The sequence below is a fragment of the Osmia bicornis genome, chromosome 14, assembly GCF_907164935.1.
Source record: "Osmia bicornis bicornis chromosome 14, iOsmBic2.1, whole genome shotgun sequence".
NCBI classification, from domain to species: domain Eukaryota; kingdom Metazoa; phylum Arthropoda; class Insecta; order Hymenoptera; family Megachilidae; genus Osmia; species Osmia bicornis.
Window position 1 is genome coordinate 7,387,136 of NC_060229.1, and position 18,564 is coordinate 7,405,699.

The following is an 18,564-nucleotide window of genomic DNA, read 5'->3' on the forward strand; positions in this document are numbered from 1 at the left end:
GCCTTTCCTACCAAGACATTAGCAGTTGAAAAAAGTGTTAGTGGTTATAAAATGCGAAAAGATCGCGTAACGATAGGTTTGTGTGTCAACATCACTGGAGGTAATAAAATCATGCCCTTGGTGATATACAAATATCGCAACCCAAGGGCATTAAAACATTCGCTACACCGATTGCCAGTGGTATTTAAATCCCAAAAAAATGCGTGGGTAAATCGCGAACTATTTATAGATTGGTACGAAAATCATTTTAAACCGAGTGTTCGTACGTACCAATTACGAAAAGGACTATGCGGAAAAGTAGTTTGATTATTAGATAATTGTACAGATCATCAAATTCCACATGATATGCAAGATCGAGACAATTTTCAAATTATGTATCTCCCCCCCAATACAGCGTCGCTTATTCAACCCATGGATCAGGGGATCATTGAAAAAACAAAAAGAGTTTTTAGAAAACAAATGTTACGAACTGTTTTAACCCACGAAGAGGGAATTAATGAATTTTATAAAAATTACACAATTAAGGACTGTATTGATATGGTGGTCCAAGCATGGGCAGAAGTCACACCCGAAAATATTAGGAACTGGTGGAATAATTTAATTGGGGCCCCTTCACATGGCGAGGAAGATTCTGAAGAGGAAAATTTAGAAGAACTCATATCCACAGTGAGTGAAGGTCAGATATCAGAAGCAGAGGCCACTGATTTTCTGTCAACCTGTATACGTGAAGAAAGAATTCGGGGTAAGGAAAATTGTGACGGGGATTGCAGAGAAGATATTGAAGAAGAAGATGAGGAAACAGAAGAAGAAAAGGACGAAGAGAAAAATAGTGGACAATTAAATGAAACTTCGCGACCAGAGAGAGTGAAAGAAATTTTACACTGTTTAAAATTCCATTCAGTACGAACTAGCCAATTAACAATGGAATTAGAACAATTATTAACAAAAAATCCCTAATATATTTATTACCATTCTCATCCTTATTATCCTTAATATATTAATGTACCATTTATTATTTATCATTTATTCATTATTTTTTTATAATTTCTTCAAATTTTGTACCATCTTTTGTAATTTTTCTTTAATTATTTTTAATCTTATGTTTTGTATCTTCCTGCAATTTCACATGATTGTTGTAATATCTTTTGTATTTTGTTACAGTATGTATAATTTTATAATTATTCGTAATTTTTTGTAAAAATGAATAATTTTAATCAGAAAAATTTCATGTATTAATAACATTTTTATTTACAAACCATAATTTATAAATAAAAAAATGTTATTGCATTAGTATTCTTTCATGAATATGTAGGCATTTAATTTTTAACCCTTATGTCAGCTCCGAATCCATGTCTCTTTCTACGTTGACGTCGGGCCGGCAAAATACAAAGAGTTACAGAATCGATTCTTCTGTTACAAGCCTAATCATCATAACCAATTGTCATAACAATATCGTGTTTGGTCTCATTTTAATCAGGAAAATCTCACCAATATGTTGGTGAAAATTTTATTAAAAAAAAATAAAAAATAAAAAAGTTTGTTTGTTGCATTAGTATTGTCTCACCGATATGTAGGCATTTAATTTTTTACGACCACCTCGACTCTCAGTCCCTCTTTCTTCTTTATTAGACTGTCTCTTTCTATGTTCGTCGACGTCGGCAAAATACAAACGGTTAGCAGAATCGAATCTTCAGTTCGCTAAATGTTCCTCGCCGGTCCTAAATTCTGCACACTTATCGAGTCTTTACTGTACATACCGAAGAGGTACCCATAAACCCAGAAAAGCCTACGCGGTGGAAGTACAGTAATGCTTCGAAATAAGCAAGTGGTCTCTGCTTCGAAATAAGCAACTCGCTATCCCCTCTTCTTTGTTTGAAGTCGCCCGCAAAGTGAGAGGTACGAAAAATGAGTGAGAGGTCCTTGAAAGCGCGAAGCCAATGTTTAGGGTAATAAATTTCACGCTTGACTGAGCAGTGACAGCGGTTAGTAAAAGAAGGATGGAATATATATAATGCTTTCTCAGTCTGGTATATTTGCTTCGAAATAAAGCATAGTGCGAGAATGAGAGGGCATGCTATATTCTATCCTTGTTCAAAAAATAACATCGCTACTCGGCCGATCACTTTATGATTTGCCGCTACCTCGGATCTCTCACTCGTTTCGCGCGTTCTCTATCGTCCCGTTTCGAGAACAAAGTCAAGCCGAATAGCAACCTGCTTCGAAATAAGCAACTGTTCGGTCCCGAGCCACTTGCTTATTTCGAAGCATTCTGTATTGCACTTTTTTTGGGGCAAGCCTACCATGCTCAACTGTACATATGTTTTTAAGCCAAAAATTATACAGTAGACTCTTGTTATATTGCCACGTGAGCGATTTGACAGTCACATGGATTTTAAAGCATACTAGTGCCATCCTTTTCCACCATCATAGTTTATGAAAATGATACATTTCTATCCTCTCTCTCTCCCTCCTTCAAATGATACCTTAAAAGCTTGGCAGATTTTCCACCCCTACTGTTTGCTCGCCGGCAACATAACGATAGTTTACTGTACTATAGTATTTTTTACTGAAATTTGTTGAATCAACAACGTATTATATGTTCATCAAATTAGCAGCAGCCGTTACAATGAAATATCCTAATTGAAATTTGAAAGGAAACAATAAATGAATTTCATTCTAATCCATTATGTTTTGTAATTAACAACCAGCTATTTTGTGTTAAGAAATGATAGAAACACATATAATTTTCATTGAACTTTAAGTTAGTCAATAATTGATTAAAAAGTAAGTACTGCGATTGTTTGTTTTTGATGTTATTACTTTGTATTTTCTATTCCAGGTGCACGATTTGCAATTTACCAATCAAAAATTGGCATAATAACTATTCTTCGTAATTTTAAATGCGATATTTCAGAGAAAACTGAAATTCCATATGAATTTGACCCAGTTGCATTTATAATGTGCCCGAAAAATGGACTGTATATCAAAATAACGAAGCTAGAAAGTTAGTATCTTCAACAGATTGTAACTTTATTCAATCGAGATATTGTTAATAATGTTAAAATATTGTTAATTTTTAAATGAATATTATGTATTTACAAGAATTTATGGAAACAATGGAGATACCTTTTTCAAAATATGTATTGTGAAACATTAAATATGACTGTACTCATTATTTAGAAAACTATTTGTCAATTTTTTGTTACGTTGCGACGCGCGCGCGCGTAATGCGGGGCGGGGGCGCAACGTAAAAAGAAAAGAAAAGTGATTTATAATTTTAGCCGATTAGGCTAGATGGTAGGTGATTCGATTATTTCTTTCCTTTATTCGTGGGCGATGAGAAAGGTATCGCTGCCACCAGTCCTGAATGCTTATGACGCGTTAAACGTCCTCTACGATCAGAACGATTAAAAAACGGAAAAGTTAGATTTTAATTATTTCCGTTGGGTTCGTTTGTGCTCTGGGTCCCATACGGGTCCCTCCTTGAAACCGTATGTTGGAATGCGTGGATTTAATGTAAGAAAGGTATTATAATTGAAAGAAATGAAAATAAACGTTTAGTGTGCAAAAATCAGATGTAATTCAAGTAACTATTGAAACTAACAAAGAAATAAATTTTTAACTGAATACTGAAACGTAAAATACTGATATGTGTAATCTGATAATTAACCGAATTTGAGTTTGAACAATTTAGATTTACAAGGGTAAAGATGCTTAACCTATTGTAGAATAATGACTATTGTTTCGGATAAAGTTTGATTAAAATGTGAACGCCCTTTGATTTGAATTGAGACTTGTTAATATAATTTTTGAACGCAATTTCAATTTCGTTACAAACGACTATCTCGACAATTGGTGAGATAGCAAATATAGCGGATTCTATCCGCGAGGGTACGACTTGTATGAAGAGACTCTTATAACCCGAAGGCTTAACAAGTCGTCCCTCGTTTGAAGCTCGTAGTCGAGGCAATCGTTTCGGAAATCGCGATAATAGAAAATATGAAAAATTCGAAAATATACGAATTTTAATTCGGTACCTTATTATGAAAAGACGGGACGATCTAAAATGAAGAGACTTTTATAACCCGTAGGCTTAATAGATTGCCCGTTTTGGCTCGTTGAAATTCAATTTGGATGCCGTGCTCGAAAGATTAATAATGAACAAGCTTACCATGCAAGTGAATATTACAATATATGTTAAATCGCTTTTTGAACGTCGAAAACTCGTTGCCTGATGATCTGGAACACCAAGAGAGAAGGTAAAGATCTCACCACACACGCACTTCTCGCGCGCGGTTGACCGTATATTTATTGCAATTCACGCGAACAATTAACGAATCACGAAATACGACGAGTACGAACAAGACGACGAGTACGAACAAGACGACGACACGATTCTAAAATATTCAATTAATAACGCGACAATGAAGCTAAATCGAAAACTACGCGAACAAACGGATTAAAACACAGAAAGAAAAGATAGAATTTTTATAGTATGAAGATTTTACGTGCGCGTCTCTGAGTCTTTGCCACGAAATTGCGAATTTCACCCTCTCGACACTGCCTACGGATAGGCAGAGCTAATTTACACGATGTTCCTCGACAACTTTATCTCTCGGACGCACGGGCTCACGTCACGTACTTACACGTTTGGTCAACAAAGAGTGATCGCTTTCGATCGCGATCCTGGCCAGAAGGGCCCGTCACGAGAACGATGTCTTGCGTGGGGACATTTCGACAAACCATGGCGCGTGACGGTGGCGTCACGTGCGTCGCTATTGGTTGAGGGCGCGTGTTAGACGAAATCTTCTACATCATGTTTTCCTTCTCTATTGGATATCCATCTCTGTCTAACGGCTTTTCGGTAGTTCTACGCCGTACAATTTCCAAAACATTCTTGCCCGACAGATAACTTTCAATATTAAATATAAAATAACATAGTTAACAATTTTAATGTGAATTATGAAAATTGGCGAGCCATTATACAGGTTTAATAATCGGTGAACTGGCTTAACAACCGGCTCTATCAACAATTATTCGTTCGAGAAGAAAATTGACCAGTAATGCGAATTGCGGGTATAACGCAGGTTGTTCATTGAAAAATTATAATAGCATACGATGCCGTGAGATTTAATTAATAGTTTCGGGGCGATATTAATTCGAATCTTCGTTCTTGTACCCGTAACAAAATTCGTTCGAGAACGTTCTTCTTGTTCATAATTTACCGTTGGATCTTAGTTTCAGGCAAATTCTTAGAAATTCGAAACAATGACTTTTATTTCCCCGTATGACCCATCGTCTCTAAACAGTCCTCGAACGTTCGCTAATGTTCGCTTGTGAGGGTTCTCATCCCTCGCTCTTTACATTCAAACAAATATTCAAATTTCTATGCTATCTCGCGCTTCCATTCCAGCGTTCAATTCACACATATGAACGGGTTAGGGACCGACTGGCGCCTACGCGAAGAAAGAGGAGAGTATTGATTGAAAATCTAAGAGATGAATTGATCTTTACGCTTTTGTGCTGTTAAACTGAGGGAACCCCTACAATGCTAACTGTGCAGCGAACGCTGTTTACGATACTTCTCCCCGGTCGAAACCTAGTTTTTCTAAAACGGAATCTGTTACTACGCAGTTGAGCATGACGATAGTTTCAAGGAGGGGTAATAAACTAAAGAAAAGAATTGAGAAATGGTAGAGTGAATTAAAGGATAGAAAAGACAAAAGTAGAATGATTATAAACTCAAACTCTTCCCTGTGCATTTCCCACATGAAGAGACTCTTACAACCCGAAGGCTTGATGGGAAAGCCCAGAGTCGAGGAGAAAATTGTAATAATGAAGAAGTAATTCATCCCCCTCACGCCCCTTACATGAGGAGACTCCTACAACCCGAAGGCTTGATAAGGGAATGTGAGGTGGACAAATTTGCAAAATTTTCCTGACGTGACAATAACATAGGTACGCGGTTTTAGCGTTCGACGCTCAGAGAAGTCTAATGAATGTTCATCCACGAAACGATACGGCCTAACGGGGTCGGTCTGAGTGACCAGCGTGTTATGTGCGAAAGAAATTTCGGCCCGTTCTTGCCGTAAATATTCTTGTCCTAAAATGCCATCCGTGTTTAATGGAAATGTTACGTTGCGCGTGCGACGGCGCAACATAAAAAGGAAAGAAATGAAAAGAAGTATAATTATTAAAGAGTGAATTTCAATTAGATACTTGAAATACAATTCCCTATTCTTTCTCCCCTATTCTGACGCGATGGTTGGTAATCGCTGCCACCAGTCTTGAGCGGGTTAGCGCTCTCGACAATTAAAAGACGAAAGGCAAAGTTAATAAGATGTTAGATTAGAATTTAGTTTATTAGCCTTTCGTTGGGTTCGTTCAACGCCTTAGGTCTCGTACGGGTCCCTCCTTGAATCTGTATACGTTGGTAGGCGTGTTTTAACTGAAAAGTGTTAGGTGTGTTTGAAATAAATTTTGAAACTGTTTAAGTAAATGAAACTGGTTTAATTTTGAATGAAAAAGTCAAGTGAATAACAAAATACAAGAAATGCCAAAATTGAGATATGAATAAATTTGGAAAACTCGTTTATATTGAAAATACCAGTTCATGCAAGTTTTTGACAAGGGTAAAGATGCTTAGTATTAATTAACAAAAATATAATAATATGCAAACGCTCTGATATCACAATTGAAACCCTATGAGTAGTATACCGGTCGCGCGAGATGATTATTATTTCGCTTTCCTTCAATCAAAATTTGATTAGACGTAAAATCGGCGGTTTTCGCTCGAGGGGGTACACCCCAGCCTGAGGTACTCTCGTAACCCTCGAAAGGGCTGGACTAAGGTGCCCCTTTGATAATACAAGAAATGGAAAAGGAAATCGTAATAATAATAATTGAAAATAATAATCAATACCTGGTATGATGGAACGATCTGACCTGAGATACTCTCGTAACCTCGAAAGGCTGGACCAGATCGCCCGTTTTGCCAATGGATAAACGTCGTGTTCAAAAATGGTAATAGGATCGACTTACCGATACGCTGTATAATAGAATACAAGATTTATAAATTCGCTTGTAGTACGCTATGTGTATTCGCTTGATGATCTGGAACACCAAAGAACGTTAAGATTTTCGATCACTGTACTTGTCGCGGCAGAAACGAATTATTCGGACGAGTACGTCGACGAGAGACAAACACTAAAGAAATACGAAAAATCAATATATAATTACGCGAAGTGAAGTTAATACGGAAATTTACGCGAGCAAACGATTTAAAAACAGAAAGAAAAGACAGAAAATTAGGTAGGAGGAAAATTTAACGTGCGTGTCTATGAGTCCTTGTTAAGAAACGGATGATTTCAACTACCACGACACTCTGCCTCGCTACGCGGAAGTCTACCGCAGAGGAAAACTATCACGAATTCCGAACAACTCTGTCTCTCGGACACGCGGGCTCCCGATCACGTACTTACGATTGATCGATCAAGAGCGAGGAATTTTACGCGAGATCGACGGTCGAAGGGCCCGTCGCGCGATCATCGTCCTTGGAGGGGACGGTTTGACGAATCGTAGGGCGTTTTCGGCAGTGTCGCGTGCCCGGTGATTGGCTAAGACGCGCGAGCTAGACGAAGATCTTTCATCCCCTTTCTTTGGTGTTCCTTTTTCTTTCTATTTCGTCGCCATGATAGTTTCAACGGTTTTCAGAAACAACGCAGTATTTCTTTTTATATGTATAATTACTAAATGATTGATTTGGTTAATTATTAAATACTATTGATTTGGTTGAAATGTAGAATGAGATTTGAGATTAAAATATATAGGTTTAATAGATGAAACCGTCATCCGTATATTCTCCCTTAACGGGATCAAAATTATTTGCTTTCCTGATTTGCAACGAAGATGGTCAATTTTAACAGGTTTAAAAACGGACGATGCGCTTACGGTAATCGCAATGCCGTGGCAAATTATGCGTTCATTAAACACTCTATTCGCATATTTGTTTCGCTGGATTCGGCATTCGTTTTCTAATGAATTTAAACAATTACCATCTGGCGAACATTCCTTCGAGAACGTTCCTTTGTTCGAATTTGCCGTTATCGCTAGGTAGTTCTTAGAGTTTTCAATACAATAGTGTTTATTGCTTCGAGCGAGCCTTGATTTTCGAACGGCGCGGCGGTCGAACGTTCGCGACGTTTGCCTTTATAAGGGTTCTCATTCCTTACTTTCATCGTCTAAATAGATATTCATTCGTCCACTCTTTCACACTATCATTCCTATCAGGTAATAATGATCCTTATTGGACCGGCTGACGCTTTGTGCAATAGAGAGAGAAAGAGTTTTCTTAACAAAGAAGTTATTACAATTTTCCCGTTTCTACGCAGTTAGCAGGGGAATTCCCGAAATGCGAAGCACTGGCTAACTGCATAGTGCTGGTATTATGCTACGGCTCTCTTTCTCTCTCGAGCTAACCCGAGGTTGGCGACGATAGTTTCAAGGAGTGTCACGTAAACTATTATAAAGAAAGAAATAGAAACGACCTTTCCTCGTGTACCTCGCATGAGAAATCCTCGTAACCCCGAAGGGCTTGACAAGATACACGATTCCAGGGTAGAGCAGATAAAGAAGAGAAAGCGATAGAAGAAGTCAAAAATAGAAAAGAATTAAACTCAAACTCTTCCTTGTACACCCCTGCATGAGAAATCCTCGTAACCTCGAAAGGCTTGACAAGAATGTACAAGGTCGAGGAGGAACGAAAAGATTGGCGGAAAAGTGAAACACCCACCTCACGCCCCTCACATGAGATACTCTCGGAACCCAAAAGGGCTTGATAAGGGACGCAAGGCGGATGAATTTCAAATTTTCCGCCGGGGCGTAACAGAAAACGTATCGTACGTAGACGATAGTCGTTCCTATCGTACGATCCTTTTGAGGGGTTATCCCGGATATAATCGTGGCCTCATGCGTTGCGATTGGAAAATCATTTCGCAATAAATTCAGTTTAATTAAGTTTATTTCCGCGCCCGTATCGACTAGAAAATGCGCGTTTCCTGTTTCAAGATCTACCGATGGAATTTTAACGATGGGCGTGTGGCGCTTCGTTTCTATGGCTAATCGTAAGACCGTGTCTTAAATTGTACTTTTTGATTCAGATGACGCTCGAGTAACCGTCGACTCGTCGTCGTGTTCAAAGGATCTCTCGCGTTCGGAGACGGCGATCTGCGGGACGCGGTCGAAGGTCCTGCTACCGGCTCACCCAAAGATGGAGAGCACGGGCGGTGATCGCTCCTTGATCGTAACGTCTCGGTCGATACAGTTTCTGGACTTGATGAACGCGAATGGACATTTGTTCGCGCGTATGATGCCCTCGCACAACGGCAAGATTTACAATGATGCGTCTGCTGGGCGGGTGCATCTCGCGATTCGGTATTAAACGCCCTATCAGGGCTCGTAGCCCGATTAAACTCCCGACTCGGTTGTTGTCTTGTTGGCGAGTACGAGCCTTGCCTTGGCGAATGAGGCTCGTGCCTAACAGGTGAATATGAATCAAAACGTGGATACGGTCGACCATAGTTCCGCTCAGGGCTGAGACCCTCATAACGCGGTCTATAATCGCGATCGCTATGTTCCCGGCGATACCCTAAATCGTAACTCGGATGTCGAGAATCATGCCACAGTAATCGACGGCGATGCCGCGATTCCACGCGAACTGCTATCTCTACTGCATTCTCCAACGTTTTAGGATCTTGCGCTTCCACGACTCTCGCTATGTCATCAGGTAACCCATAAATAAATGAATCTAACGCCGTAGTTCGAACTGGTGCCATCATCAGCTGACTATCACCTTCGTAATCGGTCTTAATTATATCTTCTATGTCCATAAGCAAGGCCCTAATTCGATCATGGAAAACGTACACGGATTCGTCGCGCCTCATGCGGATGTTCGCGATTTGACAATAGTAATAGTGATACGTGTTCTTCGGCATAAATCGCTGTTCGATTACAGTGGCGAAAAGGTCGTCACCGTCATCGCGGATCGTTTGCGAGGCGCTTCCGCTCGCGCCCGCATCAATCGGCGGATCGTACATATTCCAAAGTGTACTTTTTCAGTTACAAAATATAGATCAGTAGAAAAAGACACAAATAAATATAAATATTCACAAATAATCAAATAATGTAGCACACCGTATTCAAAACGAAATCTGCGATAATTGTTCGATCGTATGAATCAAAATAGAGAAATAATCTGAATGGAACACAAAATGAGTGGACAGAACACAAAATAATTAAATAAGTAAATAAATAACGCAAAATAAATAAGAATAAATAAATAAATAGAAATAAATAGAAATAAATAGATTAATAAATAATAAATATAACAGACAAATAAATAATTAACGGAATTTGACAAATTACCGCAACGCAAGCGAACAATTATCGCAACACACAAAAATATATAAATCAAATTAACAGGAATTATACAATATAAATACACAATAATCAACAATTTGCAATAATATATTCAATATACGACGCAATGCGCGGCAAATGTGGTAAAATGAGTGTTCAATATATGAAAAATCCCGTTTTTGTCTGAATTGCAAATCAAAGGTTCTAGTAAGAGATTCAAGTAATAATAGATTCAAAGAAATGTTCAAAGAAATACAGCCAACACACGATTTCACTGAACGAAAACGGAATATCCCACCGCTGCGCTGTCACCAAGAAAAGAAAAGAAAAGAAAAGTGATTTATAATTTTAGCCGTGCTCGAAAGATTAGCAATGAACAAGCTTACCGTGCAAATGAATATTACAATATATGTTAAGTCGCTTTTTGAACGTCGAAAACTCGTTGCCTGGTAATCTGGAACACCAAGAGAGAAGATAGAGATCTCACCACACACGCACTTCTCGCGCGCGGTTGACCGTATATTTATTGCAATTCATGCGAACAATTAACGAATCACGAAATACGACGAGTACGAACAAGACGACGACACGATTCTAAAATATTCAATTAATAACGCGACAATGAAGCTAAATCGAAAACTACGCGAACAAACGGATTAAAACACAGAAAGAAAAGATAGAATTTTTATAGTATGAAGATTTTACGTGCGCGTCGCTGAGTCTTTGCCGCGAAATCGCGAAATTTACCCTCTCGACACTCTGCCTACGGATAGGACTTGCCGCGCAGCTAATTTACACGATGTTCCTCGACAACTCTATCTCTCGGTCGCTCGGGCACCCGTCACGTACTTACACGATTGATCGACGAAGAGTGATCGCTTTCGATCGCGATCCTGGCCAGAAGGGCCCGTCGCGAGGACGATGTCCTGCGTGGGGACATTTCGGCAAACCATGGCGCGTGACGGTGGCGTCACGTGCGTCGCTATTGGTTGAGGGCGCGTGCTAGACGAAATCTTCTAGATCATGTTTTCCTTCTCTATTGGTTATCCAACTCTGTCTAACGGCTTTTCGATAGTTCTACGCCGTACAATTTCCAAAACATTCTTGCCCGACAGATAACTATCAATATTAAATATAAAATAACATAGTTAACAATTTTAGCGGATTGAATTTTAACGTGAATTATGAAAATTGGCGAGTCAATATACAGGTTTAATAACACTGTCCAACAAATTTTAACTTTTCTTCTGTTCTCCGATTCCCACTGGGTGATTCTTATAGTGTTTTGTACGCTGATTACGAATCTGCAAACCGTTTTGCTCTTATACGTACAGTTTTTGAGAAATTTGATTTTGAAAAAAAAAACATATTTTTCAGATTTAAACAAATTTTTTGACGTAATTATAAAAGATATTGAAATTCTATTTACACTAAATGATTCTGTAGACTTTCCTAAGTACAACGATACCTATCTTTAATACATTATAAAAGTATATTATGTTTCAGTATGTTTAAACGATCATTAACCCTTTGCACTCCGTAGGCGCCGCTATTGTGCCAGTGCTATCAGTTGCCGCACTCTTGAGTAAAAAAACACTCGGAGTGCAAAGGGTTAAACGTGGAGGGACTCCGATTTGGCACGAATTTTTTAGGATATTACCTATATTACCGCACTGTATTAGGCGGGACGCCGAGCAACCGTCCTGACGCGGAGCGCTACTGTTGGTACTTCGTCTCCCGCGAAGCTATTTTGCTTTCTGGCTTGATAAAAAAATCGAAGTTGCAACTTTTTCCGGGTGTTTTTTCAAGATAAAAATCTGCTATATCGCGTGTTATAATTCGATTTTACGCTGGACCTCTACTTTTTCAGATAAATTGAAAAATATCCTAAAAAATTGGTGCCAAATCGGGGTCCCTCCGCGTTCAATGATCGTTTAAACATACTTAAACATTTACAATGTATTAAAGATAGGTATCGTTATATTCAGGAAAGTCTACAGAATCTTTTAGTATAAATAGAATTTCAATATCTTTTATAATTACGTCCGAAAATTTGTTTAAATTTGAAAAATATGTATTTTTTTCAAAATCAAATTTCTCAAAACCTGTACGTGTAGGAGCAAAACGGTATGCAGATTCGTAATCAGCGTACAAAACACTATAAGAATCACTTAGTGGGAATCGTAAAACAAATTCACTGTTGAACAGTGTAATCGATGGACTGGCTTAACAGTCAGCTCTATCGACAATTATTCGATCGAGAAGAAAATTGACCAGTAATGCGAATTGCGGGTGTAACGCAGGTTGTTCATTGAAAAATTATAATAGCATACGATGCCCTGAGATTTAATTAATAGTTTCGGGGCGATATTAATTCGAATTTTCGTTCTTGTACCCGTAGCAAAATTCGTTCGAGAACGTTCTTCTTGTTCATAATTTACCGTTGGGTCTTGGTTTCAGGCAAATTCTTAGAAATTCGAGATAATGACTTTTATTGCCCCGTACGACCCATCGTCTCTAAACAGTCCTCGAACGTTCGCTAACGTTCGCTTGTGAGGGTTCTCATCCCTCGCTCTTTACATTCAAACAAATATTCAAATTTCTATGCTATCTCGCGCTTCCATTCCAGCGTTCAATTCACACATATGAACGGGTTAGGGACCGACTGGCGCCTACGCGAAAAGAGGGGAAGGGTATTGATTAAAAATTCAAAGGATAGTTGTACCTTTACGCTTTTACGCAGTTAACCCAAGAGACCTCTATAATGCGAAGCACTGGCTAACTACGTAGCGAACGCTGTTTACTACGCAGTTGAGCACGACGATAGTCTCAAGGAGAGGTAATAAATTAAATAAAAGAATTGAGAAATAAGAGAGTGAAACTAAAGAAAAGAAAAGACAAAAATAGAATAATTATACGCTCAAACTCTTCCCTGTTCCTCACAAGAAGAGTCTCTTATAACCTGAAGGCTTAATGAGAAAGCACAGAGTTGAGGAGAAGAATTAAAACGATGAAGAAGTAATTCATCCTCCTCACGCCCATTACATGAGGAGACTCCTACAACCCGAAGGCTTGATAAGGGAACGTGAGGTGGACAAATTTGCAAAATTTCCCGGACGTGACATTTTTAATTAATATTTTCATATCTTAAGCTGTATTAACCAAGTACAAAATAAATTGACAAACCATATATGAATAAAATTCAATTATTTATATAGTGATTAAATACATATGGGGATTACTATATACAGGGTGTTATGTTTAAGTGCGAATGGTCAAATATCTCGTAACGGGTTAAAGCTATTAAAAAAATGTTTGTACAAAACTTGTTTGATTTAAGGGGGCACGTTGTGTGGTGCAAATGATGTTTCGATAAGTGAAGTGGTGGGGGAGATTTTGAAACCAAAACATTTTTTTAAATGGCACCCTGTATTTTTCTATTCATAATATTGTAGTGGGTGTTGAGACGAATTCAACGACCTGCTACATCGCATCGTTCTACTAGTTAGTTAGAACCATAAATTTTTGCAATTGAAGTTGCCTCAATGTGCACGGGGAACGTTGGCTGCAGAGCGCCGCGCCGCACAGTGGGACAAAACGGCTTTCGGCGATCAAAAGTCGATTTTCGTAAATTCGAAAATTGAAAAACTATTTACATACATCGATAGAGAATAAATTGTAGTATAATGTATTGTAATCCGTTTTGTTATATTTGCTTCCGTTTTGCCGTGGTTTGCACTCAAAGTCAGTAGAAATTCGTCAAAACGAAACGCTGATGATATTATCCGTAACTTCAATGTACGATTCTAATGAATTTTACTCGGAAAGATAAAATTGAAATGAATTACAAAGTTTACTAGATTAGTATAGATTCTATTCAGTGCATAAAGTAAGTTAAAATGTTAACAACTTTTTAAATAATAGGATCTGATTGAAACGAAGTACATTTAACTAAAATCTCAACTTTGCGTTTGATTTAAAAAAAATGCCACAACTTGCCACGTGTTTAATTATTACTGCAGGAAAGAGTGAACCTTCCTCTATCAGAAGCAGAAAAAATTGGTTGTCTAAACTTGCCCCTGTTCAAAAAAATGGTGATTGAAATAAATTACACCCATCTTGGCCGCAGCGCACGATGATGGAAAAGCAGTACCAGATACGATTATTAACCAGTTAACTGCATTCGACGTGTATATTCGTCATCCAAAACTTTATTTCGGTTCAATAAAAGTGTTCAATGTAACAACCTTTTATTAAATAATAAGATCTGATTGAAAGAAAGTACATTTAACTGAAATCATGTCTTGTCATTTTTTAATTATTACATCTGTTTCTCTTACAGTTATTAACAGTTTTAAGTAAAATGTTGATTAAATAACATAAAATATGTCCAACAAGTGAAGGATATTGAACGCGATACACTTTATACGTGAATATTTTGACACCCTGTAGTTTAATATGATTTATATTGATACAACTTATGTACCATAATGTAGGCAAAAACTTCCCAAAATTTCATTAAAATATTTCCAGTAGAACCGAAGTTACAGAATTTTGTTCGCCGAAAGCCGTTTTGTCCCACTGTGCGCCGCCTCAAAGGGGGGTTGCTTTATATCGCTTGAGTGTTATTTTCTTCTGTTAGGCCAGGCATGGGCAGACTTTGCTCATTCGAACGCGCTCCCGATTCCTCGCGAGCGGCCGCGAGTTACCATTAAATCGTCGATCGAGGAGAAGGCGTTTCTACCACTGATATGTATACTATGGATTGGAGATGCTTGAAGCGATTTGAAGGTGGTTTTGGTGTGATGCACCACCATCGTTCGACCGGTGTACTTTACTTCCCCTCACCCCGCGACCACCAAACGGTACCCGCGTCGAGAGACTGTCACGTCTTTCGACAGTCTCTCGTCGGTGGCGGTACTCAAAATCTTATCGCTGCGCTGATTGGCTATTTCCTTTAATACATCGGTCGAACGGTGGCGGCTTTGGCGAGTAAAGTCTCCTTCAATTCGCTTCAACCGCTGTACAGCTGGCTTATGGGAATCTCGTATCCATAGTATGCATACATATATCAGTGGTTTCTACTACTTAGTCGTTCGGTATTCCATGTAGTGGGGATAGCGCTTGAAAGAGGTGGGGTATGTTACACTCAGTCCCATCGAAGTTGTCGCAGTGAAGTTGCCGCGCTAACGCCGCCGCGGCGTGAATGCGTTAGCGCGCCAACTTCACTGCGACAACTTCGATGGGACTGACAAGGAAGGTTAGGGAACCCGGAAATTCCAAAAATTATGAAACTTCGCATACAAGTACAGTAAGTCATCCGTAATACGACCCTGTTTTCCGTTGGTGCCATAATTCGGTTTTAAAGGGTGAAATTACCCCTTGAAAAAAATTCGAAACTTTCTTTTTTGTGGAATATCTTAAAAACGGTGAGAGATATGAAAAAAAGTTTAAACAAAAGCTGCACAGTTCTGTTGTGTTTACAAAATAGCGTCAAGAAAATTTTTGAAAAGTGCATAATTTTTTAGTTACCCCTCCCCCCCAACATTTTCTTGACGCCATTTTGTAAACACAACAGAACTGTGCAACTTTTGTTTAAACTTTTTTTTCATATCTCTCACCGTTTTTAAGATATTCCACAAAAAAGAAAGTTCCGAATTTTTTTCAAGGGGTAATTTCACCCTTTAAAACCGAATTATGGCACCAACGGAAAACAGGGTCGTATTACGGATGACTTACTGTACTTGTATGCGAAGTTTCATAATTTTTGGAATTTCCGGGTTCCCTAACCTTCCTTGTCAGTGTACACTCAGTCCCATCGAAGTTGTCGCAGTGAAGTTGGCTACACATTCACTGGCACATTCACGCCGCGTCGTCGACACCTCGCCCATCGGCTCACCGACACGGCGTGAATGAGTTAGTGCGCCAACTTCACTGCGACAACTTCGATGGAACTCTGTACATGTGCATCTCACCATAATTAAACAAAAGAACGCAACGTCGAGATTTGAGGAGTGGGGCATAAGTCTTGTCTGTTTCATTTCGCGTTGCCTTCTTCTCCTGTAGCTTGCGAGACGCTCGTGAGCGCCAACGAACGCTCGTGCTCGTTTTACTACTTGCTGCCCATGCCTGTGTTAGGCGGAATCAAATTTTACCCAGATATTGTGGGGAGATATTGATGCTGTATAAAACAAAATTAAAAATTAGTTGAGACAGTTATTAATGGACATTAATTTACTCTTTTTATTGATTGATTTGTAGTAATAATTATTTATTAAATAGTTTTTTATTTACCTTATCCTTCAACGTGTCTGCCGTCGTTGAAAATACACTTTTGTAGTCTTCTTACAAACTCCTTTTCTACACTTTTTAATGCTGTTTCTGATATTTTTTCTGTCGCAATCACAGTTTTTGAACGTAATTCGTATGTACTGCATTCGAGGACGTTGCAGAATATCACCCCGAAAAAACTGCATTTTAGTAAGAGCTTCAACTGTTTTTAAAATTTTTTGGCTTTTAACTTCTCAAATAAAATTCAGCCGCGTGATGTGCAGCAACCCTCCCTTTGAGGCGGCGCGCTGCAACCAATGTTCCCCGTGCACACTGACGCAACTTCAATCGCAAAAATTTATGGTTCTACCTAACGGAATGATGCGATGTAGCAGGTCGTTGAATTCGTCTCAACACCCACTACAATATTATGAATAGAAAAATATAGGGTGCCATTTAAAAAAATTGTTTTGGTTTCATAATCTTCCCCACCACTTCACCTATCGAAACATCATTTGTACCTCATAACGTGCCCCCTTAAATCGAACAAGCTTTGTAGAAACATTTTTTTATAGCTTTAACCCTTTACGAAATATTTGACCATTCGCACTTAACGTAACACCCTGTATATGATAAAAATGACTAAACAGATGAATAAATAAATATCAATTTATTGGAATTATTTTATTTATTTAGGAAAGTTTAGAGCGATGTTACAAACATAAATTGTTTATACTTGGGTAATAATAATATTATATGTTGTATTTCCGCGATGATCCCTATTGCAAAAATTTATGGAATTTATTGTTTATTAATCATCTAAATTCGGTGAACTTTTTTTTCGATTTATGGTTAATAGCTAAGCAATAAAAATGCAAAATCACTTTACGCTATTCTACAAATACTGCACATTCCACTAAAAAGTGTGAAATAAAATAATTTTTAACAAAAAATGCAACCAACTTCAAAATGCGCTTAAAAATGTAAAATAATTTCTATTTCTATTTAACAATTAAGTAGGTTTTATTAATTACTGTGGAGAAATTATTTTACACTTTTTAGCGCATTTTGAAGTCGGTTGTATTTTTTGTTAAAAATTATTTTATTTAGCAAATAACTATTCAACAGAATCTCTAGATTTTTCCAGCCTCGGCTGTACCCTTCAACCCTTAACCGTTTGTCCCTTTTGTCTTCCCTCGTGTTCGCCCAACTATCTGGCGCCTAAACGGTTATAAGTATCCGGCAAGAGCACATTGCCCCCTTTAACCAGGCATTCCCAGACCTCCCACATATACAAGGTGTTCGACAACAGGTGGGCAAAATTTTAAGGGGTGATTCTAGGGATCAAAATAAGACGAAAATCAAGAATGACGAAATAATGTTTGTGGCTTTGTTTTCCAGTAATTAACGTTTCAAAATTCGAGTAAAAAGCGCCTAAAACCTGCAATATACCCAGCAACAACGACTGAACATCAGGTTAGCAGGGATGGGTACAGTCATAACCAAGAAGAGAAACCCGAATGCTGCAGTACCGAGAAACAGAATAGCACAAGGTAAGTTTCTACTATTCAATGATTCTTGGTTCTGACTGTACCCACCCCTGTTGACCTGACGTTCAGTCGTCAGTGCTGGGCAGATTGCAGTTATAGGCACTTTTTACTCGAATTTTTAAACATTAATTACTAGAAAACAAAGCCGCAAACGCTATTTCGTCATTTTTGATTTTCGTCTTATTTTGATCCTAGAATCACCCCTTAAAAAATCTCCCACCTGTTGTCGTATATCCTGTATGCGATAACACCGTTGGTGATCAGTCAGTTGTGGATTTTGAAATAAAGATAGATAAGGTTTCGCAAATACACAGAAGAGAATATGATT

The 18,564-nt window shown here is 38.3% G+C and overlaps 2 protein-coding genes across 5 annotated transcripts in view; one reads left to right on the forward strand and one right to left on the reverse strand.

Moving 5' to 3' along the window:
- Nucleotides 1-3,184, forward strand: part of LOC114881379 (probable cytochrome P450 6a14) — a 28,417-nt gene extending 25,233 nt beyond the window's left edge. For all 3 annotated transcript variants that reach the window (XM_046288679.1, XM_046288677.1, XM_046288678.1), the window contains one exon: nucleotides 2,840-3,184. In XM_046288679.1, coding sequence (XP_046144635.1) covers nucleotides 2,840-3,009 — 170 coding nt within the window. In that variant the 3' untranslated portion in view covers nucleotides 3,010-3,184. The remainder of the gene's footprint in view (nucleotides 1-2,839) is intronic.
- A 5,555-nt stretch (nucleotides 3,185-8,739) lies between these two features.
- LOC114881125 lies at nucleotides 8,740-11,306 on the reverse strand. 2 transcript variants are annotated; one of them, XM_029197787.2, is made up of 3 exons: nucleotides 11,270-11,306; nucleotides 10,803-10,870; nucleotides 8,740-10,716 (listed from the first exon to the last, which is right to left on the reverse strand). In XM_029197787.2, exon 3 carries the CDS (start codon nucleotides 10,092-10,094, stop codon nucleotides 9,117-9,119), a length of 978 nt encoding a protein of 325 aa, XP_029053620.2. In that variant the 5' UTR covers nucleotides 10,095-10,716; nucleotides 10,803-10,870; nucleotides 11,270-11,306; the 3' UTR covers nucleotides 8,740-9,116. The 2 variants fall into 2 exon arrangements, with proteins under 2 accessions (XP_029053620.2, XP_029053621.2); XM_029197788.2 differs by having other exon boundaries at nucleotides 8,740-10,721.
- Nucleotides 11,307-18,564: the final 7,258 nt, after the last annotated feature.

Coding starts and splice junctions, on each gene's coding strand:
- LOC114881125 (XM_029197787.2), bottom strand. CDS start 10,094: ATGTACGATCCGCCGATTGATGCGGGCGCGAGCGGAAGCGCCTCGCAA.